Source organism: Bacillus rossius (genome assembly GCF_032445375.1).
Source record: "Bacillus rossius redtenbacheri isolate Brsri chromosome 9 unlocalized genomic scaffold, Brsri_v3 Brsri_v3_scf9_2, whole genome shotgun sequence".
NCBI classification, from domain to species: Eukaryota; Metazoa; Arthropoda; class Insecta; order Phasmatodea; family Bacillidae; genus Bacillus; species Bacillus rossius.
In genome coordinates, this window is record NW_026962013.1 from 35,100,194 (window position 1) to 35,125,673 (window position 25,480).

At 36.6% G+C, this 25,480-nt stretch overlaps 1 protein-coding gene across 2 annotated transcripts in view; it reads right to left on the bottom strand.

Annotated features, from left to right (window-relative positions):
• LOC134543178 (F-box only protein 9) overlaps positions 1–24,289 on the bottom strand; it is a 49,035-nt gene extending 24,746 nt beyond the window's left edge. For both annotated transcript variants that reach the window (XM_063388069.1, XM_063388068.1), the window contains exons 1-4: positions 24,129–24,289; positions 20,979–21,128; positions 4,756–4,911; positions 1,815–1,983 (exon numbers count right to left, since the gene is read on the bottom strand). In XM_063388069.1, the coding sequence (XP_063244139.1) occupies positions 1,815–1,983; positions 4,756–4,911; positions 20,979–21,128; positions 24,129–24,131 (478 nt within the window). In that variant the 5' untranslated portion in view covers positions 24,132–24,289. The remainder of the gene's footprint in view (positions 1–1,814; positions 1,984–4,755; positions 4,912–20,978; positions 21,129–24,128) is intronic.
• Between the last annotated feature and the right edge of the window lie 1,191 nt (positions 24,290–25,480).

Below are 25,480 nucleotides of genomic sequence, written 5' to 3' on the forward strand. Positions count from 1 at the left end.
TGTTGTAAAGGGGTTTGTTAAATGGAGGTTTCGCACGATATATTTCTAGTCATCATAAAGCTTCACATAAATGGCTAGAACTGTCTTTCTGACTGTTTAATACGATATGCGGAATTAAACATGAAAAAGTACATAGAATACACTTGTTTAATGGCCAACCATTTGATGCTTGGAAATTATCAATTCCCATCCCCAGTGCTTCCTGGCGTGCCTTTTCTTGTAAAATCGGCCTAGAGACGTTGATGTTAAATGCCCTAGCCTCCATTAGCCAGTTTAAAAGTATCTTGTCCAAATCATAATTTATACATACTTCCACACGTTTTCGATTTGTTCCTACCAGAGAAGCGTTGTTTTCGATCTGTTCCCGGTTGGATAATATGGTCAAAAGTGTAGACGCCGGGATGTCGAAACGTTTATCTATATCACTTTTTTTTCTACCTTCATCAACAGCATTTATAATTTCTAATTTTATTTTAACGTCAATCTGTCACCGCTTTTTAGGATTAGAATTCATTTTACATTAGTACCGTGTTGATTTCCGTAACTACGTGTGGAAGTAAATAAACAACAGTGAAAACTGAAAAAATGGAAATTGTAGTCCACCATAGATAACAATATTTGCGTGTGCGCATCTTTAACCATAGAAACGCAAAATATACTAGTTGTTCGTCTTGCCAGAGCGATGGTACGAGAGGTTTCCGCTACTAGCGCTAAATGTACCCGCCATTTTGAACAGTGTGGAATATATACACGACGTGTGTTATCCATGATACTTTGTTTATTTTTGTCTTCTGCGATGGTGCATATTATTTTACGGTTATACGCACATATTTTTTTAGCAGTGAATGCAAAAAAATTAGTGGATGTCTTGTAGGAGATGTTTATTTTTGCGTGTTTTTCAAAAGCGGCAGTTTGTTGTAAAGGGAATTTCACTATTTCGAAACAAATAAAATTCGGTATTTAGAGGTTAAAACAGCATTGATCTTATGGCGGTTCGGCGGGACCAAAATTTTATTTCGTTGCGTGGGGTTTTTCGTTAAATAGAATATTCGTTAATGGAGGTTTTACTGTATTTAGGTGTGCTTGAAAATAAAATTCTTAACCTAACCGTACAAACCCTCTTTTTTTACAATAAATAAATTGAGTTGATAATGTAAGGTATCTAAAGTTAGTTAAGTTATAACATTATTTCCAATTTAAGTCATATGACATCTTTGATTATTGGCAGTGTTTGAACACGTGTTTCGTCTAACTATATGCAAGGCTAAAAGGTCAAATTGTTCTAGAAATTCAAGGTAGCATAACTTGAGGGTAATGAACATGCTTTTTAACATTATATAAGCTGTATATAATGTTAATTTATGCACAGTTAATGGAACACAATGCAATTACATTTTTAAAAACATAAACAACATTTTTTTCTGAGTATATTACTCTGTTGAACATTGTCAGATAAAAAAAAAGGAATCGGAATCGGATTCGAAGAATCGACCCTTTAATTTAAGAATCCAAAATGGAATCGGAATCGGTATATTTTAGGAATCGGCCCAACACTATTTCTACATTAAAATAGATCGTTTTATACAGAAAAGATACCTACACGAAGCGCTCGGCATCTACTAGCGGGACCAAAAACAGAATGCGATGTTTACGCGAGAAGTTTTTTATCCCAATTTTGACAGCCTAAAATATGGTTGCGACGATTACGCACGTGCGAAGATTATGCGATAAAACACGGTATATTTTTGTACATTACTAAGGATCGATGCATTCACTTCAGCTCTGTAGCAAACCGAGCAATGCCACCGAACTACCTTCAGCAGTTGTGGCATCCTGTCGCTCCCTCATCTTCGGCTTGCTCGCTTCGTACAGCTGGAACTCGATGTCTGGGACGAGCTGCACAGCCCGCCGGTAGCACTGTATCGCTTCGTAGAACTTCCGATTCCGCTCGTTCTCCACACCCTGCAGGAATAAAGTCTTGGCCTGCAAGCACACACAATGTACACTCATTTATGGGGCGGTTCAAAAACCCCATTTTCCAATACCCTGATACGACTGGCACCCCTACACCACCCCTGATACCTGATGCTACAACAAACATTTACAAATAATGAAAAAAACCTATATTAACTGTACAAGTTAAAGATTCATTTGTTCAATTTTTTTTTCGTCCATGAAAACATGTTTAGTATAAAATACACCGAAACCCACATTTATACACTTGTAATCTTATTTTACACACTTTTGAGTTTGGTTAATTTAAATATGTAATTATAAAAAAAAAAATTTCCATAAAAATTTATTTAGTGTTAGGATGATTTTGTAACTGTGACAGTGTTTATTATCTAACTATTTTATGACATGATGCACAAAAGACCAAAACCGCCCAGCTCGCATAAGCTAACCTGGTGACACGGGAGCGACTTCATGTTTAGCAGGTAACTTCCCCTTCACTCATCTCCCCCTTCACAAGCTGATAACCATGATGACCTTGAACCCCTCCCTTGCCACTAGTCATGAGTTATGATGCCTGTCTTTCCTATCTGACTTCACTTTTCTGAAATATACCTTTCATACATGATGGGTGGAGAAACACTATAAACACTAAACACTGTGCTAAATATTATGACTTGCATGTTTTAATGTTAAAGCACTTTTTTAAGTCAAGATTTTTTTTTTATGTTTATGTTTATGTTAGTACCTAGCAATTAAAAAACATCTCGTGGACCTCGACAAGTACAACAGACATTCCCTCACGCATCAACAGCTCCTTGGTAGCCTCCAAACCTGTCAATCGCCACAAACCCACATATTTTGCCAAACAAATCAAAGTTCTAAAGTCACCTTTTTTTCATCAATTAAGTTCACTTTTGCTTTTGTCTAGAATGTTTCATGGGAGAAAAACCAACTTACTCCATCACAGGTGTAAATGCAAACAGATGTTCTTCAAATTTAAATATGTGCCTGTTTAGTAAAAAGGAATTTAGTGTTTTGTATAATGCTGATGATGATAATGACAGGATGATTCTTTTTATAATAAGTTTGCAACTCACAGTGAAAATCAATAAACTTTATGTGTCATAAATGGCAGGCATTTTAAACAACCAATACAGTGTCAAGGTTTATAATTGCTTATTATCATTTCAACTTTCAAAAGGATGTAATAATAAAGCAGGCATAATTGTACACAGCAGCTAATCACACGCATGGCTCCGATACAAAAGATAAAGTGACCTGGGGTAATAAACTCGATGAAACGACCTACTTTAAATCATTAGGTGCTAAACTTAATACGTATTATTATATGAAGGATCATATCCTTACAATGCTGCCTTTCAACCTAAACTAGTAAATATTTAAAACAATAAGTCTTGCAGGTCTTTTTCAGATACAGTAAGTCCTCTATTTACGTCGTACCGATTTACGTCGTTTCGGATTAACGTCGCTAATGTTTGAGTACTCATGTTTCAATTTAAGTTGTCACCGATTCACAATAACGTCGTTTACAATGACAGTAAATCTTTATTTTAACCAAAACACCGTATATAATTCGTTTATAATTCTTTGTTTCCTTCGGTAGTTAATTTATGCTATGTAGCGTAAGCTACACGTTCACCACCTTATCTTATCATACATATTGAGGGACGCTTCCTGCTCTTACGTACAGTATGTACTATATATCTGTTTTTATATTTCAATCAATAAAGGTAATAAAGCAGTTGGTTAAATAACCATTCTATTAAGCTGAGAAGTACTAGTTGGACTTGTTTCCCACGCTGTCGGTTGTCATTTGCTGATAAAATTGCCCGTTGTCACGTCTGTATGCCAGCGCTTCCGGCCGACCTTGGGCCGTGGCCAGTCGGTGGCATGAAACATGGCTCATTTTGCGTCGTTTCTATTTACATCGCGGTTTTCAGGAACGTAACCCCAACGTAAACCGAGGACTTACTGTACCTGTGCCAATACCATGACCAGCAGGCATCAAATTATCAGTCTCATCGTCTCATAAAAATTGAAGTGAGTTGCCGACAACACAATCGCGAGGGACGACAATAAAAAAACAACTACTTGAACAAAGCAGCTACTTTCCTTTTCAAAGGTGAAAATAATGGGAGGCAGCCCATGAGCCAACTAACCAATCAGAACATACATGACCAGATATGGAAAATATATGCTCCTTCCAGTTTCAAGGTCAGTTTTCAACATTACGAACGTTATTCCATGAAATTATGGAGCGTTACATCACCCCACAGCACAGTTAGTCCTGACTGGCTGCAGAAATAGAGTCCAGCCAACATTCCACTACATTGCAGTGTATGTGACAGTTTTTCCACTAACACACTTTACGGAAACATTAAGAAAAATAACTAATGGTGCCATGGTGTCAAGCCCCTGTCTTTATTTATTTTTTAATTACTACCTACTAGAATTTTGTAGTATTGTAAACCATAAAATGTCCAACCATAATTAACACTTATGTTAATTTAACTGACCAACAAATAACACTAGAAGAATAAAAATAATTACATTGAACTTAATGTAAAATTTAATCAAAATGAATAATTATTCAGATTTTTTAGGATAAAATATACCTTAAATACCTATGCATAATAGATGAAAAATGATTATCAAATAATTATGAACCCTTAAATAAGAAAATCATATAAGCAACCTAACAAATTGTTAGCTAAAGTATGGTTATTATTAGCAAGGGGCAGGAGTTATGCAGTGTTACAACCGATCCCTAGACTTTACCTTGTCCATGTACGTGTCTGCTTTATTATCTGATAGTTTCTCCCCAGCGAATGCATCATTCATTTTCTTCTGGGGCTGTGCCCCCAACTCACGCTGCCACTGGTCTCTAAAGATGGTAAGAGCATCCTCTGCACTGGGTCCATCTCCGTCTTCTTTCTGCAAACAAAAGCTGCTCCCTTACAGCTTCTTTCTACTAACAAGAACTCATTCCAAAGTCATTTAACTTAAAAAAATATAAATCTTATAAATAATAAATTATCACTACATTAACTTTATTATCACAACTAATACATCTGTAACCTTTATTTTGAGAAGAAAGAAAAAAGCACCAATTCCAATAATTTTACTACATACATGTTTTCTCTACTCGCATTGTTTTATATGGCCCTGAACATAATTTTAGCATAAATAAATTTATATATTTTTTGATCATTTTCAGTATTTGTTTAGGTTTACTATTTAAATGTAAGTAATGGCTGAGTGAATGTTTCAGAGGTAGTCATATGTTAGCAATGTGTTGTTTTGCCCCTATTTTACATTAGTTCATGTTTTTAAGTTTTTATGTTAATTTACTTTATGTAAATCACAGTTGGAAAATACCAGTATTTTTTGGTTTGAACTAGGTCTTTTTGGCTTTAAACCAGGTTTTTTATTATATTAGTTATTTTGGTTCTCAGCATGTTCAAATGAAAACCATTCCACAACCCTCTTTCGGACACATATTTTGAACCATTGAAGTTATAACATTAAAGAATAGAAGTCCAGCAAATCAGCAAATCTACACATCTGTCTGGGACTTGACCCGAAAGGGTATTTCAGTAAATATCTTACGTCGCTGCTTTTCCGCAAAGTAAAAATAAAATTTCGAAAATACCATTTTCCAACACTAGAGGGGTTCCTGTATTTACTCTGAAAAAAGCATTAATAAATTCCTACTAGTCTCTGAGAAATCCCAGGTTGTATTTCCCATTTCAATATCTGTGCATTGCCACTGTTCGCCATTAATTGTTTACCCAAGTCTGTTTGTGTGTTTATTTTGGAGAACTTTAGCCATGGTATTTTTAAATAATAAAAGTAGTTAATATGATGACATATTGCAGTTCTAGGGAAATATTAATGTTTATATTTTCTGTTGGTTGTTTGTCCAAATATCATTGAATTAAGTTTTTTTTTTACATTTCATTTAAAGTGGTGTTTTGAATCACATAGTAACGAACGATTCATAGGTTACACTAAAAATTCTGTAAAGTCATGTGAACGGTTGATTAGGTAATTCCTATGCAACCATGATAAATATTTTATAGTATACTAACCCAAACAACCGTCCTCAATGTTTGAAAGTATTTTTAATGTAGCTGGCCTTGCCTAATCAACCATTCACAATATTTGAAGTTCTTCAGAACCAACACACAAACCAACACAGGTAAACAATTAATGGCAGCGGCAGCAGCAACGCACAGATATTGAAATGTGAGCTAAAAATTGGGATTTTCAGAAACGAGTAGGAATTTATTAATGCTGTTTTCAGAGTAAATACAGGAACGTCTCTAATGTTGGAAAATGGTATTTTCGCAATTTTATTTTTACTTTGCGGAAAAGACGCGACGTAAAATATTTACCGGTATTTTCCCACAGAAAGCGGATTCTCCATAGAATGAGTGTTTTTACAGACAGGGAATTTAAAGTTCAGTCAAGGATTTCCCCCAAAATAGGATTATTTTAAATAGTAAATTTATTTATATATTTCCTCTTTTGTTTGTATTACACTTTCGACTACAATTTACTAATTAATTTAATTTTAGAAGTATTTAGCTAGGTATAATTTGCAACTTATTCTGATAATTCAAATGATAAGATCTTGATTAGTATATAATTCTTTGTTCCTGTATCACAAGAAACTTAAATGAGCAAAGCATTGTTGTTATTAGAATATAATTAGATCTTTCATTAAAATTTATTAAGATAATATATTAAAAATATATTTAAAAAAACATTTAGTTTGAAAAAAAACTTGGTTTAAACCATTGTGTTTAAAATCAGCCAACCATGATTTAAATGGTAAAAAAAAACACTAAATGTTGGTTTTACCTCAATTGCTGGTTGGTTAAGTTTTTAGTCATAATTACTTATTTTTCTTTACTTTGTCTGAAATCATGATTAGGCAATGTGACGGTAAATTACATCAGTTCTGGAGTGAGAAATAGAGAGGCAGACGATGCTCTAAGTGAGAGACAGGCAGCTGATGGTCTAAAGTGAGAGAGAGAGACAGTAGTTCCCTTACCAAGTGTGGGAACTCTAGGACAAATATATTATCAGACAGATATGGGAAAGTCTCTGGTCATATATATGTAAACTTTTTCATGTATGCATCTTTACCCTGATTGGTTGTTATTGTTCAATGTATTTAAAGCTTGTGTGAGGCTGGTTGTGGAGGAAACGTGACCACCTCCCTCCATCATGGATGAAGACAGTCAGGTCATCCAGTAGTTGCTGTGTGGACGTGGTGCCGAAAGATCATGATCAGGCGATGGCTCGAAAATAAATAAATGTTATAATGTGAGTTGTAGTCAATTTCACAGCTGTGATCCAGGCTACGCCTATGCAGAAACCTTTCTTCATACAATTTTACTAGAAATTAGTTGACAACAGTCATCAGAAATAGCCCATAATTAGGCAAACGTGAGTTGCCACATTGTAGTCATTCCAAGGACAAAGTTATTGTGTTGTACCATATGTCGTAAGTTACCATTGAATTTTAATATCAGAGATAATTAATATTTTAATCTGACATTTCGGTACCATTTAAAACATATTATTTTTGAAGCAGTTAACATTAGTATTTTTTTTTTTGTGGATCATATGGAGTCAGAATTTTTGGTCAAGGATAATAGTTATTTCCATCATAAATCATTTAGAACAACCTTTTATTAAACTTTACATTATTTTCGAACCCAGCAAACTTTTTTCTTCAAGATTTTATTTAGACTGAACTATTACAAGTTTTTTTAACAAAAAAAACTTGTACCAAAAGCTTGTAAATGGAGAACTCAGTTAATGTATGCGTGTGTGTGTATGTGTGTGTATGTGTGTATGTGTATGTGTGTGTGTGTGTGTGTGTATATATAAAGGGTTTCAAAATGATCAGATTGCAACCAGGCCATTAAATCAAAATAAAAAAAAACTTTAAAATTTTCTTTGTTCTAACAGTTTTAATTACAGTGCTTTGCAGGGCTGTGATTGTAAAAACCAAACTTTTTAGCCTGAATCATCTTTGCATGATAGTCCAGTTATAAAGAGTAACAGCTCTTTAAGAAGGTAAATTAAATGACAAAAATAAATTGAAACATAGAATTAATTTGGATGATTACTGAGTATAGGCTTAGCAGCTTTTCTGAAGGAAAAAAAATCTGCAAAAGATAATTTTGTCTACTACTAAATATTGCTTGATTAACCCACAAGGAAGGGTTAAAAGGGACAAACACCTTAGATATGAGAACATACATACAGACAAGCATTGATTATCCGAATACCAATCAACCGAAAGTGCTCCAGTCCACAAATTTAAATTTGCATACCACGTAGTTCCGCTGGCTGACTCTAGTGTGAGATTTATTGACAAAAAAAAATGGTGTCTCAGCCTTGAAGCAAAAGTCAATTTTAGACTTATTTTCCCTACAATTTTATGCAAGTTATATATGTATTTACAAGACATGTTATACAAAATATAACAGTTTTGTGTTTCATATCAGTGTTTCTTTGTTCCTGATTAAATATAGTTTCCATAAAAATTCTCCTGTCTGAAAATATCAGTTATATGAACACCCCAACTTGTTTCGGTTGAGGCCACTTGTGGCGGCCTCAGTCGTCTTGGATATTATTATTATTTTTATTTTGCGTAAAGTTTATTCTTAGATGATTTAATTTTTTATAACACTATTTATGTCCTTATATTATTTAATGGTGTATTTTAATATTTATTTATTGTAACTTTTTAATAGTATACTTGGTTTATTTTACGTTAAGTACTCTTACTCTGTAGTGGGACCTACAAGAAGTAACCAGAACGATCTAGCGGAGTGAGGGGTGGTAGTAGAGGAGGGGGGTGACGTCAGCTGACGTGACAAGGGGAGGCGGCTGCCAGCTGTTTGCGAGGGGAGTGTGTGTTTGACCGCCGGCCGCGGAACTGCTCGTGGATAGTAGAAATCGCATCCCAGCCATGGGGAAGTTGTGTTACGTTACGTGAACAAGAATTAACGGCAATATGACGGTAATGCCAAGACACGTTAGGCGAAGCGAAATAAGTGGTGGTACACAAGAGCGCGATAGTGTGGGCCTAGTGCACGGGCCACAGAAGCAGTGCGATGCAAGAGGCGCAAAAAGTGAGTGGGGTTTACACCCGACCCCGGCAGTCACCGGCTTCAGAGGTATGCTTCAGTAACAAGTAAGTGTGAGAACTGGATTTTTGTACTTTTTTCCCCGGCTGGTATGACTTACAGAAGATGTGTTTTGAAAAAAGAGTGCGGCGACGGGATTTAGTGGTTGGATCATCTAGGCTGAAGAACGTCATAATTTCGGTTCCTCCCCCCCCTCCTCCGTAATAGACCTTTTGGGACTTTGGATTAGAATTAATTATACTGCAAGAGGATCTGTAAACTTATGTTGTTACACTGTGAACGTAATTATACCAATTTAAATGCTACCTAGAATTTACCTTTTAAGTCCCTTGCCATTTTACAGTATTTAAGTTTGAGCATCTTTGATTTTGTAATTCATTATTATACCTATCACGATAGAGTTTCCAGGACTGTCGGTAAATTTAGTATGCTAATATTTTTTTGCGCACTTGCCAAATGTTAGACCAGTCGATGCACGTCTGTTAAACTTAATTTCTTTACACTCTCAGTATCAGTATGTCAGTGGTGACGCGAACACGGGACTGGCGTGGTAAGTGCGGACGTGTGCAGCTACCCTGGTATAAGGGGAGTTGGCCACAAGTGTGCCACTCTGCTTCGGCAGTCTTGTTGTTGGTTTTTGCAGTGATAGCGAGAATTACGTTTTCAAGCATAATGGCTACCTCAAATGAACCTTTGAATTCAAGTTTGGAACGCGAAGATTTGGTAGTATGTTTACGGGAAGCGGGAATAAATGTAACACCTGATGATGATGTACCTTTTTTAGAATTGCTATGGGCGGAGTATAATTTAAAAAAGGAGCGAGATATGTTGGTATCGGGATGTGCGGTTGAACCCCCCGCGGAGGATTTGGCTGGTCGGATTGTGTGTGATTCTTTTGGTAAAGACTTAGATAAGTTTCCGGTGTTGAAAGAAAATACGATTGATGAATTAATTAGGTTTTGCTGGGAAGTGGATCGGGTGCAAGAAAGTTATATTTTTGATAGTGATTCGCAGTTGTTGAGGAGCGTAATTGGTAAAAGCTATGGGTTAGCGCGTCGTATTATTACTCGTGGCGTAAAAGATAAGTTATGTTGGGAAAAGGTTAAAGAGTTATTATGGCGGAATTTATGTCCTAAGCGGGTCAAGTTGGGATTAATACACAAACGGGTTGGACGTTTTCAGAAACACGACGAGAAGGTGGCTGTGTTTATGTTGGATGTGTTACAACATATAAAATTGTTTGGGGTAGAATTTTCTGAAGTGGAAATCATTGATATGTTTATTGAAAACATGCCTCCGGATATAAGGAGAGAATGTTCTTTTATTAAGAGGCCACGGAATTTAGAAGAATTATATGAATGGGCTGTAGAAGTCGATAATATAAAATTTGTACAGGAGGAGTATGCGAGAGTGACAGGTGATGATCCTTACACCAAGTCGGTTCCTGATCCTATGATTTGTATGGGGGGGATTAAAAATGAGGTTGAAATGATTAAAGGCAATAATCATTACAGAGATGGGGAGAGCAGTAAAAAAGAATGTGTCTTTTGTATGAAAAAAGGGCATTTGGTACAGTTTTGTTGGCGGCGTTCAAAGGGATCTATGGGGGACGGGGATATTAAGAATAACAGTAACAATAAAAATAAAGAGGTTATTTGTTATTATTGTGGAGAATTTGGACATTTTCGTAAAGAATGTAGTAAACAACGGCGGAAATGTGAATTATGTGGCTATTGTGGGAAAAGCGGCCATAGGTCGCGTAAGTGTAGGCTAAAACGGCCGGATAATCTTTTTAGATTTAAAGATAAGCATAGAGTAATGGTCATGCGGGAATCTAACAATTTCTATGCCTCTGTTAAAGTGGGCCCAGAGTCGATAAAGGCCTTAGTAGATACGGGAGCGAGTAAGAGTTTCATAAGTTGGGAGTTTTATCAGCATTGTAAACAAAACAAATTAGTTAAAAAGGGAAGTGACCTTATTGAAGAGGGGATAACCATTCAGCTAGCTGATGGGAAAGTGCGAGAAAGTAATAGGAGGGTTAAATTACATATAAAAATTCAGAAATTTTCGTGGGATCGTGAATTTTATGTAATCCCCGACCTTATATGTAAGATGATTTTAGGTTTGGATTTTTTAAGCGACACCCGAACTGTAATCGATTGTAAGAAACAACAGTTGTATTTTGGTTTTGAGCCCAGGTTTAAAGTAGGTTTAGTGAAACCCTTGGGGAAAAGAAAGGTGATTTGTGGTGGAATTGAAGGGGCGAGAGAAAGGCTTAGTGAAAAAGAAATTGAGAAAATTCAGGGAATTATTAATGAGTTTCAGGATGTTATTACCAAGAAAGTAGGAAAGTGTGTTATGGAGCCTTATGAAATTAATGTCACCGATGAAGTCCCAGTAAAGTGTGCCCCTTACCAATGCGTCCCACCTAAAATGCAAGCCTTTAGGGCTATAATTAAGGACTTGCTTAAACAAGATATCATAACCGAATCTAACTCCGCCTATGCTTCTCCCGCCTTTTTAGTAAAAAAGAAAACACCTGGCGAATATCGTTTAGTTCTTGACTATAGAATGTTGAACCAAAAGATCCGGGTAGATCCTTTCCCCATGCCTAAAATTGAGGTTATTTTTCAATATTTAAGCCAAGCCAAATATTTTACCATTCTAGATTTGAATGCCGCCTTTCATCAATGTTTGCTGCAACCCGCTAGTCAAAAGTACACAGGTTTCGTAACCCCATGGGGGCACTATGAGTGGAAGATGGTCCCTTTTGGGGTGAATTTTGGTGCGCAATGCTTATCTAGAATATTGGGGAAACTACTTCAGAATGTACAATATAAGTTTGCCATGAGCTTTTTAGATGATATATGCATATATTCAAATTCCCTTGATGAACACCTGGAACATTTGCGTGTCGTACTTGGTAAACTAAGGGAAGCAGGTTTCACCTTGAACCCCGAAAAAATTTGTTGGGCGCAAAGGAAAATACACTTTCTAGGTTTTATCGCAGGAGATGGAAAGATGAAAATGGACCTCCAAAAAATAGCCCCAATTGTGAAATTTCCCCCACCTAAAAATATAAAGGGGGTGATGAGGTTTCTTGGAATGATTGGGTTTTTTAGTCATTTCATCCCCCATTTTGCTGAATTAAGCAGTCCTCTAAATCACCTAAAAAAGAAAGGAGTTGTATTTGAATGGGGTAAAGAGCAGGATCACGCCTTCAGAGAGTTAAAAAGAGCTATCTCATATCCTCCGGTTTTGACATTGCCCGATTTTAGCAAAAGATTTGTAGTACAGGTAGACGCTTCGAGCCTTGCTTTAGGGTGGGTGCTTTTACAAGAAGGGGAGAAAGGATTACAACCTGTGATGTATATAAGCAGCACGCTCAATAAACACGAGCAGAAATAGTGTATACGAGAAAGAGGCATTGGCATGCATTTACGCCCTGGAGCGTTTTGAAAATTTTATTGAGCATGACGAATTTGATCTGTGTACGGACAATCAAGCTATCACATGGTTGTTTACCCATCCTCGCCAACTAGGAAAAATAGGTCGATGGGTAATGCGGTTAACAAGATTTAGGTTTAAGATTAAGCACATTAAAGGAAACGAGAATCCTGTCGCCGATGCCTTATCTCGTATGTATGAGGCCGAAGGACTGCAAGAGCTGGAATCGAATGAGCCTATTCAGAAAGGGGATGAGGATGAGGAAGAAGGGGTAGTTGATGATAAATGTTGTAATGTATTGGGGCAATTTCCGGAAAGTTTTGTAGACTTACGCAAGTGGCAAGAGGAGGATGGGGAAGTAAAGAAAATTAAGAAAGGAATATTAGAATCACGGTATAAGAATTTTGTATTTTTTAAGGGATTGTTGTATTATGTGAAAGATGGTAAGAGGAGGGCCTTCGTGCCCCAATCAGTAGTAAATTTAGTTCTACGGTATTATCATGATTCTGTGGTAGGAGGACATGGGGGAATACAGAAAACCTTAGTGAAGATTTCTGAGTCCTTATATTGGCCCGATATGAAGGAAGATGTGGAGAAGTATGTCAGAGGTTGTCGGATCTGTCAGGCCGCAAAACAGCCACGTACCACTAAAATTGGGGAATATGCGATGGAAAGGGTTGAACGTCCGTGGGAACGTGTCTTTCTGGATATCTTTGGGCCTTTACCCAGGTCGTTAAAAGGGAATGTATACTTGATAAACTTGGTTGATGGGTTTAGTAAGTTTTGTTTTTTATTTTACCTTTGGGTGGTACTTCTAGCGGCCGTGTAGTCAGTGCTTTAATTGAGAGAGTATGAGGTTTGTTTGGTGCGCCTGAAAGTTTAGTCACTGATAATGCTACCTATTTTACGAGCCAGGTTTTTGAGCAAATGTGCTTTAGTTGGGGTATCAAACACTTCACTACGAGCCCTTATTACCCCAATCCGAATTAGGTGGAAAGAGTAAACAAAAATATTAAGATTGCTTTGACTATTTTTAGTCAAAAGGAGCATCGGAGATGGGATGAAAATCTGCAATTTTTGAACATGGCCTTTAATTTGAATAAGCACGACTCCACCCAGCATACTCCCGCGGAGGTGTTTTTAGGGAGAGATTTGAGCCATCCTCTGTTAAATGTATGGGGAATACACCCGGAAACTTTGAGTATTCATAGCCCTAGACGTTTGGAAGAGGTATGGACAGATGTAGCGATGAATTTAGAAAAGGCTAAAAAGAAAATTTGCTCACAGTATAATCAAGGTCGGACTCCAAATCCTTTCGCGGTGGGGGAGGAGGTGTGGTGTCGTGAACATCATTTGAGTGATAAAAGTAAATTCCGTACTGCCAAGTTGGAATTTGACTTTGGTGGGCCTTATCGGATAATCAAATTTTTGGGACCAGTGACGGTCTTGTTACAGAAAGTAGGTGAGTCCTTAAGGGGCCCGCCTACCTGGGCACACATACGGTGTGCAGAGCTTCAGGAAAAACAACGCGATTTCAAAACTACTCAAGATATCCGAGTGGGGCCTATTTACGAATAGCATTTGAGTTCGCTGAGGACCAAAAAGTACTTTTAATTTCGGATTAAGTTTTTAAACTGTATTTTTAGAAGCGTTAAAATGCCTAAAACGCGTGTTTTCAGAGTAAATTTTAGGCATAAAACAATCAGTACAGATTCTTGAAAGCACTTAAGGGGCTTGCATAACACCTTTATCTTCATTTCTCCGCCATATAATGTTACGGTCACCGCTCAAATTTCACAGTTATCCTGTGAGGACGAGACGAATGCGCGCCAGTTCAGAGACTTGCGCTTAGAGGCTATACCGCGCTGGAAGCACCAGCGAGCGTCGCGCTTATCATCCCGCCTCACTAACACACATACACCCCTGACGAGGCGGGCCCCTTAAGAGTAAAGAAGGCACACGTTAGCCATCTAAAAGCAGTTAATTGAGTTTGGGTGTGTCTTCAATTGCTAAAAGATGTACATTGTAATGTTTGGTTTAATAAGTTAAGGAACTATGTGGCATAAACTTATTGTTATCCTTTTTTGGTGTTTTAGAATTTTAGATTTTTAGTATGTAATGTTTAGGATACGTTTTGCCTTTTGCATTTATATTTGCATTAGCCATTTTATATATGTATATTTTTGATAAGATTTTTTGGATTGCTACAGCACTTGTTTAAAAGGGTTTGTTTTCCTAACGGATTTTTTGGAAGTTAGTACCCTTTAGGACCGTAGCTTTAAAGCATTTAATGTAATTCCAGATTTTATAAACTGTAAGTTATTATTCTATAATAATCAATTTATTTAGTATTTTTCTCTTTTAAATTTCAATTTTTGGGTGATGTAAAACTTTTGTGAGACTTTGGCTGTAGGTAGTGCCTTTTGCCCTTTCTTTGTGCTTTCGAGTCTAATTACTGTTTACGAGTTTTTTCTAGTTTTCTTTCTTAGTCTTTTCGCGTTTCTTTCTTCTCTTGTACGTGTTTCTTTGAGTGGCTTTACGTGTCGCGGACCTGATAGTTAAAGGGCTCAAGGAAGTTATTTTTTTTTGTCGGGGTGGTTGAGGCCACTTGTGGCGGCCTCAGTCGTCTTGGATATTATTATTATTTTTATTTTGCGTAAAGTTTATTCTTAGATGATTTAATTTTTTATAACACTATTTATGTCCTTATATTATTTAATGGTGTATTTTAATATTTATTTATTGTAACTTTTTAATAGTATACTTGGTTTATTTTACGTTAAGTACTCTTACTCTGTAGTGGGACCTACAAGAAGTAACCAGAACGATCTAGCGGAGTGAGGGGTGGTAGTAGAGGAGGGGGGTGACGTCAGCTGACGTGACAAGGGGAGGCGGTTGCCAGCTGTTTGCGAGGGGAGTGTGTGTTTGACCGCCGGCCGCGGAACTGCTCGTGGATAGTAGAAATCGCATCCCAGCCATGGGGAAGTTATGTTACGTTACGTGAACAAGAATTAACGGCAATATGACGGTAATGCCAAGACACGTTAGGCGAAGCGAAATAAGTGGTGGTATACAAGAGCGCGATAGTGTGGGCCTAGTGCACGGGCCACAGAAGCAGTGCGATGCAAGAGGCGCAAAAAGTGAGTGGGGTTTACACCCGACCCCGGCAGTCACCGGCTTCAGAGGTATGCTTCAGTAACAAGTAAGTGTGAGAACTGGATTTTTGTATTTTTTTTCCCGGCTGGTATGACTTACAGAAGATGTGTTTTGAAAAAAGAGTGCGGCGACGGGATTTAGTGGTTGGATCATCTAGGCTGAAGAACGTCATAATTTCGGTTCCTCCCCCCTTCCTCCGTAATAGACCTTTTGGGACTTTGGATTAGAATTAATTATACTGCAAGAGGGTCTGTAAACTTATGTTGTTACACTGTGAACGTAATTATACCAATTTAAATGATACCTAGAATTTACCTTTTAAGTCCCTTACCATTTTACAGTACATATTTAAGTTTGAGCATCTTTGATTTTGTAATTCATTATTGTACCTATCACGATAGAGTTTCCAGGACTGTCGGTAAATTTAGTATGCTAATATTGTTTTTTTTGCGCACTTGCCAAATGTTAGACCAGTCGATGCAAGTCTGTTAAACTTAATTTCTTTGCACTCTCAGTATCAGTATGTCAGTGGTGACGCGATCACGGGACTGGGGTGGTAAGTGCGGACGTGTGCAGCTACCCCGGTTTAAGGGGAGTTGGCCACACGGATAAACAATACTCCACTTTGCCTATAATTAGATGGGAAAGTGCTTAAAACCTCTATAATAATACCACACAATAATATAAAGAAAAGGAATTGAAAACAGAACTGAAACAGGAAATAAAAGTCACTAATTGCAAATCTGGGCCACTCTGTTTCCCAAAGCACAGAGGCCACAACTGTCAAGAGGAGTGGTTATAAGGGTAAAAGTTTTGTATCACATATCCATGTCTACCCCTTAATTATGATGGCATGATCCAGTGGTAAATGATCCTTGCTGTTTCAATTTAGTTTGTTGAAAGATCCTTTAACAAAAACTTATGATATAACAATGAATTATATGATCTAAGTTGAATATAAATAAATCACTTCCCAAGACCTGACACAATTTTTTTTATTGTGATATTCAAGATTTTATTTGGTCAGGATCGTTCAACATACTAAATTAAACCCAAGTATTAGGTATATACCACATGATCAATATGTACAGGATCATGCCATCAGGATCAAAGGATAAAACTGGATACAGGACATGAAACAATTACCATTAATTATTGTAGTCCAGTCTTGAGGCCATATTTATTCACCTTACTGAAAGCAAAAATTAGCTGGTTTTTCGGCAAAATTATTTTTTTTCATTGTAAACATTTTAAGAAACTCTGAGATATAACTTTCAAGGTTACATTTAAAAACATTTGGTTTATATTATACACCGATATGTGACTGAACCACTGCTTGCTTTACAATGCTGGCCTGTTACGGCGTTCCATTCTGTGCTAGCAGCACTTCACAATTACCCATGTCTCTGCTCACATACAGTGTCTGTTATTCAGATACTGCTCCACGCTCCTGGACATGTCCCAGTGTCCAGTAATCCCGCGCCTGTCATACAGGGCTAACACCGGCACTGTGTTCCAAGACAGTTCTGTGCAGTGTGCCCTCCAGACGCACGCACGGTCACCGCCATTTCCAGTACCTTTGTCCCCCCCACCCCCTTTTCCGAACCTTTTCTGGTGCTGTAATAGGATGTATGCTTCTCTCTCTCTCTTGCCCCTTGCACTGTCTAGGCGAGCTTCACAGCATCAAGACACTCCCCTTCCTTCCTTGGGATACATCCAAAGATTATGCCCGCAATTGTCGCACTACTTAACTTCTGTGCTATACCTGGTTAACCACCTCCTCCAACCTATGCCTACTTACGTGCCCTGGATGCCATCTGCTGGTGCTTTCAGTAACTAAATTTTTACCTTAGTTCCCTGATTTGTCACACTGAGCGCCACGTCCCGGGCCGCTTCTGAAACTACCCTGCTTACCCCTCCACGTTTACCGACCCCCTTCTTGTGAAGTACTTTTGTGATGCGGGATGTAGTGTCGACAGGGGGATATCTGTTTCCCTATTTATAGTTTTTTTTTTTTTTAGTTTTCAATATGTAGTGAGTTAGTTAAAAATATTTTTTCCAAGTTCGTTTAAATATTTTGTTTTGGTTGTTTTCCTCCATCGGCATGATCTGCTAACTTCTGACCTCTACCCCACCATAGCAGTAAGTGACATTATGTTGTCATTTTATATAATAATTTTCTGCAGCTGTACAGTGTAAATTTTTCACTTCTTTTGAGTCATTAGTTCTCTTTTATCAAATTGAAGTAATTTTTATTTTGTGCAGTGGGTCCCAGTTCCTGGCCCAGTCTACTTCTGCCTACACACTATCAGGTATTGAACATGCTTTTTTTTTGTTATCAGCAAAATCTAATCAGGAGTTTACATTAATCAAATGTTATCAGCGTGATCAGCGGAATTAACATTTTTTTTTGCATTAAACATTAATTTAACTTATCTGAAACAAGTTTAAAAGTAATATTTACCGTAAACTAGCTGGTATTCGATTATGTTTCCAAAAATCCAGATTATAAATATTCAAACATCCTATCAGTAGAGTCAAGATTTTGTGGTGTTATTTTAAGACAAATTTCGGTGTAAAGAAATAAAGATTTCGGTGTTATATGGTTACATTTCTTTGCTCAAAATACCCACGGCAAAATTTTCTTGCTTTTCTGTACGACATGCAAATTTATTAAAACAAATATTAATAAACACTAAAACCTCACGATCTAATTACAATTAAGTTCATTTGCAAATTCATAGATAATTAAGTTCATTTGCAAATTCATAAATTCAAACTTTTAAATAACTACTAAAAATTTCACGACTTAATTACAATCACATACACTACAAAATTACACACTTAAGCACTTCCAAAGTTACTATTAAGACGGTTTTATTGAAATGCTATCATAGTTAAATTTTTCGCATTTTCTGGAGTGAGACATTGTCTTCTGTCACTAACTACCAGTGAGTACCTGGAAAATGAACGTTCTGCATCAACATTTGATGTTGGGAACCAGATTGCCCTTAAACTGGCTTGAGCAAATTCACTGTAGTCCCCTTTAAGGGAGCAAAGTACCTTTGCAACATCAATTTGGCTTGTTTCTGGCAATGAAAGTTCATCCTCAATTATTTTTTTGAAAGCAACATAGCCATGTATGAATGTATCAATGGGAAGATGGGAAACAGAAGGCAAGTTATGCAGAGACTTCTGTACGTTTGCATCTTCTATGCTAACCCTACTCACATTTCTTGGGTTGAACAGCAAATTAATGGCATTAAAGACTCTTAGACAAGGATGTCGTTAAACAGATGAGTTTTGCCTCAAACGCTTATGTTTCTCACTCGCGACATGTTTCACAAGCGTATCGCGTCTCTCGTAGTCTAGCCTGCAGTTACAGAAATTGCACATTAAAATTTTATCACTGAAATAAATCCTTCGCTGGAAAATTCTTTCGATCGGTCACTGGCAGAAACCTTCGTTTTAGGCATTATCAAACTGTTTGGAGTGTGTATAGTGTACATAGGTATTTAAGTATTTTTGCTGACGTTACGTGTGCAACAAATTTGAGACTGAACATTCAAACATTTGAATTCCCGCGCTGCACAAGTAGCAGCGCCACCCCTTCACAGTTGGCCACCATGGTTCCAGATTTGGCAACGCTGCCAAGGTTGGCAGCGCGTCGGACTTCCGTCAGGAAGTCAGTTCATCGTGTGTTTTCGTGATGGTAAGTGTGGCTATCGGGCCCGCTCACCATTGTTTTTCGTCTCGTAACGCAATCCGTTGCAATCGTTGTTTGTACAGTCAATTATTTCGCGTGATGCGAACACAAACATTTTTTATCACATATAAAGAATTTAACCTTTTAATACGCAAAAACTTGCCGTGCTGGAAAGATCAAAACAATGGAGAATATATGTGAATACAAACAAACACATACCGAATACCAACATACGTACGTGAAAATTAATACCGACATAAACATGTACTATTTATTATTTACAATCGTTACGTTAAGCAGGGTTAATTTTATTTTCGTACCCTACGTACTTTATTTTAAATAAACAGCTTTAGTGTGTAATATTTTAATGATTAAAAACATAATCTTAGAAAAACATATTTTGGACGTTTGTTATTTTTGTATTTACAGAAAGTGAACGTCGGCCATTATATCACAGTTATCAACATATTTAATTATTATGGTACACAAGATTACCGTTTAAAGAAAATATTACGTTAATTCAGAGACTTCATTTTAAAATCTATAATGAATCACCGTCGCATATAATATATATGGCTGCTAGTTACTGTCAGAAATATTTGATTGTGCTGAAGATAGTTAATTGTCCTTACAGAATGGAAAAAAAAAACGTAAATAATCAGGATAGACGAAATTTCGTGACATATTGCGGATTTCGCACAATTTTGTTTTATTTCGTGTTTTCAAGCGGTTTTCGATGTTATTTCGTTTTACCGCGCATTACCATATAATTGTGCCTCTACCTATCAGTAATTTACTTAAATGTTCCTGTGTTTAACTGTTTTATTTTTTATTCTTATCAACTTATTTAGTTATTTAGTTCAAAACATGAACTTCTTCCAGCAGTAATAATAAGTAATAAAACCAAAGATGACAAACTGGAATAAATGTTGGTATTTATTTTGTAATTATTAGTGCACTTCAGTAAAGTTCCTTCAGTCTCTAAATAGGCCTACTTTACATCAATAAGTTTTTGAAAAACTACCCTAATATCAAGCTAGTCTTTGAATATAAGATCAACTCAAACAGGTTATTACTACTGTATCTGTTTCTTAAAATTTGGTGTATAAACTTGGACTCTTCCTCTAACCTTCCTACATGTGAAAAAGTAATCATATTAACTGTGGCAGCACTTCCTTCCAGCAATCCATATAATAAATTGAAGGGGTAAGTGGATGAAGGTGTTAATTTACATTTTTTGAAAAATTGCACTAAGTCCAGGGATGAAGGTGTTATGATGCATTCTATGTAATGGTAAAGACACCTTCCCTCTAACTTCAAAAATAACATAGTTACGAGTTGATAAAGGTGCTATGTACCCATAAGCAAGTAGCAAACAAATTACTTTCGGAGCCTTTTATTCAAAACAATAGTTTTGTAACATAACACCTTCATCCACTTGCCCCTTCAATTATAATACAAACCCAAGTGTACAAGAAAGTGCTTTAGAAATGTGAGCACTACACCGCACCACACCACACCTCATTTGAAGACTCCTCCTCCTGATCTTCACCCTCCACTCCGTCCCCTCCCGAGTCTTGACCAACGCCAAAGGCACACTGGGTGTCCGAGGCCCCGGCAGCAGCTGATGGGACTGCAGTTGGTGAAGCATTCTGGTAGTGTGGGTTGGACTGCAAACACATTCGCACATTTTCAATTCAATTGAACAAACATTTACAAATTACATTTATAAATTTAACAAAGCTAAAAAAGACAACACTTAAGAGCTGTTTAAGTGTTTTAATGCGAAGCAAATAGAATTCAAACTGATGAACAAATAAGTATGGAATATTTTTTTAATGAAAGCTACAACACAGATTAACCATAATAAAAAAATCATTAACATTTATAAACTGTCAAATAAATTATAAATGGGTTAAATTCAAGCAAGTTTTGTTGAACACAGTAAAATATGTTAACTGAACTTTTGCAAGAGTAATCAATAAAAATCCTGTTTTACACTTTTAAATCACAGCTGAATATTTAAACAGAGACAAATACTTGTCACAGAGAGGACTGTAAATTCTGCAATTTGATGCACTGGAACGATACTTCTGAACCTATAATATTGATTCTGATAACTTGTAGATGGGTATTATTTATACTGTGTTTCAGCTTGTCTATGTATTTCAGTAGTTTACCATGTTAATGGTTGGTTAGGTTAATTATATCAAATACTGTAAAAACGTGTGACTGGTTTGTTGAGTTACATTTGTATGCGATACATAATAAATAAAACATAATTAATGTATATAACTGAACTAACCATTCACACTTTTTTTTTACAATGTTAAATGGAGCTGAGCTAGCTAACCCAAACAACTTTTCATATGGATTTAGCCTATAGTATTTTTTTGTAGTTAACCTAATCCAACCAACCATTAAAACTGTAAACTACTTAAAATATTGCAATTCTATTTTGCAGACTGATTATACAAATATGATGAACTAAATAATATGCATTTCAGAATATCTAAAAAATTAAATTTAAAAATTATATTTCTTGTTTTTATTTGCTGTCAGTTGCGCTCCTGACCTAGATAATTGCCTTTTACATTACATGTTTAAGATCACAGCATTAAAACAGAATGATTATAGCAGGGACTAACCCTATATTAACATATTAAAATATGGTAAATCTGTATTGTACGGATTAGCGCCAAAAAAAATCGTACAAATATGAAATAACTTTCATTATATGCTATCTTACGTCCTCTTTTCAGAACCGCCTGCGGAGATAAAAAATTCCAATTACTTTTGGAGATATCGAATTTTTTAATATTCATTTTTTGGCGAATTTTTTTAAAAAAAAATTTAAAAATCCGAAAATACCTTTATTCTGTGCTCTTTAACTTCCTCTTTTCATTAAACCCGGCGGAGATCAGAAATTCCAAATACTTTAGGAGATATGGAATTTTTTAATTTCCTTTTGTGCACTGCTGCGGCGTTGAGCGGGAAGCCTACGATTCACACATCTTTCTGGACATACCCGAATACTCACGTTGGCAAGCCTTCTTGTCTTAAAATTAGCAAGAAGTAATTAAAAATACTTTAAAACATTGTATATGGTTGGTTATATTAGGTAAGTATAGCTACATTAAAAAAACTGTAAAATCATTTTATGGTTGCTTAGCAAATAACATTTTAATATGTAGCTATCCAGCACTAGGAAACCGTTTACATGATTTCACAGTATTTTTAATGTAGCTATCCTAACCAAATCAACCATCCACAATGTTTTGAAGTATTTATAATGTAGCTAACAACCTAATTGACCATTAGTTTTCATGAGTTGCATATTTATTTACAATAAACAAAAAAAAAAAAAACCGAAGATGCACGATCGGGCGTTTGCCTCTCGTCTGTTGAAAGGCTTGCCAACGTGAGTATTCGGGTATGTCCAGAAGGATGAGTGAATCGTAGGCTTCCCGCGTTTCACCATTGTTGCTTGTTTACAAGAATGATTTTTTTTTTTTTCGCGACGTAGTTGAACGACTACATCACTTAAAAAGAAAATTACGTGAGTTCCTACTGTTCATCCTTTTTCCCGGTTTGTTAGGTCAGGTCAGCTACATTATAAATACTTTAAAACTAAACAACCATTAAAATTAATTTTTATTATTTTTAATGACCGTTCAGTTTCAAAGTATTTATACTGTAGCTGACCTGACCTAATATACCTTTGTCCCGTTTTGTTAGGTCAGGTCAGTTACATTATAAATACTTAAAACTATACAAGTAAAATTAATTGATATTATTATAATTTCCGTTTATTTTGAAGTATTCATCATGTAACTAACCTTACCTAATGGAAAATTTCTGTTATTTAGGCATTCACGCACACACGGCAAAATATAAAATGGCATCTGTTGAATGATTACATAGGGCTTGTATTGCAAAATAAGAACGGCGATATCTCCAAAAGTAATTGGAATTTTTAATCTCCGCAGGCAGTTTTGAAAATAGGACGTAAAAGAGCATATAATGAAAGTTATTTCATATTTGTACGATTTTTTTTGGCGCTAATCCGTACAATACAGATTTACCTAAAATATTATAATAAGAACAGAATTGAATATGTTTGTGTGATGCAAAGCTATATAAATACCAAAAAATATTTGACTTTGAAAATATGTTTGAAACTTTGAGGAACATTGTTCCTGGGAGCAATGGTTCAGTATAACGTATCCCATTGTATTTTAACATTAAATGTTACAATAAAGGGTCATTTTTCTGTATCATGTATCCAAGTTTATCCCATAACAAGAAATTAAGTCGACAAAAATCAAACATGCACGGAACAGGATTCAAACCCAGGTCTGCCCGAACGCAAGTACCACGCACTGTCGTTGCGCCGCCTCGCTCGACACAGCCAGTTTGATTAACTTTACAAGTCCCTGTAGGAGTATTGTACAACATGGGTCTAACAAACGTCGGATCATGCCATTTATAACAGGTTTATGAAAATGGTTGTTTCTATTTATTATAACATTAAGTTAACATAAAAGAGCCGACAACTGAATTAATTGTGTGTATCTAAACTTAATTGCGCATTCTTGAACACGCTCTGCCCCTAGCGTGAATGTAGTTAACAAAAAACCAGTGATACATTTAAACTCTACAATACTTGCCATTGTGGGAAAAATGTAAGAAAAAAGTTGACTCTTTAGGCCAACAACTCACGGTCACTATAACGCACAACAGAACCGAAATATTTTCTTGCTTTTAGAGCAGCAGCCATGTTTACGAATTATCTTAGTGCGTTTAACAATCATAGAATATTGATGAATAAAAACCGCGCAAAAAAGATGCGCAGTACAAATTTTAGCAGAACTAATTTTGCTTTTTTAAAGTAAAAAACTTTAAAATTTTAAAATAATATTTATTATAACAATTTTATAAATGTGATGGTTAAAATTTCGAAAAATATATATCACTATATATAAAATAAAATAAAATAAACATTCAAATTAAAAGAATTACGCATATATCACAATATTTTTATTTCCTGAAAATGGATCTGCAACAGTAAGAGTAAGGCGGGGTTTACACTATCTAGCATAGCTATATAGCAGAGCTAAATGTAACTCAAATATATAGCGCTATTGAAAGTTCAAAAAGGGACTTTAAGAATCTGCTATATAGCTGTGCTATGTAGCAGGATTTCACAGCTATATAGCAGAAAACGAGCTATTCAAATTTTTCGGTAAACATCAAAAGAAATTTGGCTACATCTAGGTTGTAGCAGAGCTATATATAGCTTCCCCCTCCCTAGACTCTCCTAAGGAGTTCCAGCTGCAACTTGGTGGAGGACGGACGTGTCCCGAAGCAGCTCCTGCAGTCAAGCTTGTTCAGTTGTTGATAGCACTTCTCAGTACTATCACAGCCGGCAGCAGACAGTCTAGAAAGGTGCCTGTATGCCTAGTGCGCACAGACGGTAACAGTTTGACGACAGTCGTCGTACCCTCCCAGATGCAGAGGCCGTACCTGTCCACCGACGTGGTCCTAAGGGAGGTTTGTCCCCCCAGTGCACCGTCTGTGAAGTGCTACGGTCAGGGACGCACCCGCGTGCGCCCTAGCATGCCCGTGGACTTCTTTTTGTGTTGTAAATAATTATGCTTATTAAGTACTTTTAAGTGGTGAACAAGACGCGAGAGCGAGCAGACGTGCGCTCCGCTCCGCGCTACTCGGGAGACGCGTTCCTCATCTCGAAGTTCGCCGACAGTGAAACATCACGGGTCGTCTCTGCAGCTGAGCTGCATTCGTTATATCGCTGGACGTACTCAGTTTTACGAGTTTTTCCGGGACTTCTCTTGCCAACGTTATAGGCTGTGAAAGTGCCTCTCCGGACCGCCGGACCTCTCAGTCAGTACGAGCACTCATAGGACCTTATTCCTCTTACGTGATGGGCCGCGTACGCGCTGTGCATCAATACGGAACAATCGTAACCGGAACCATTAGCTACGGGGTTACTTCCTCTGTT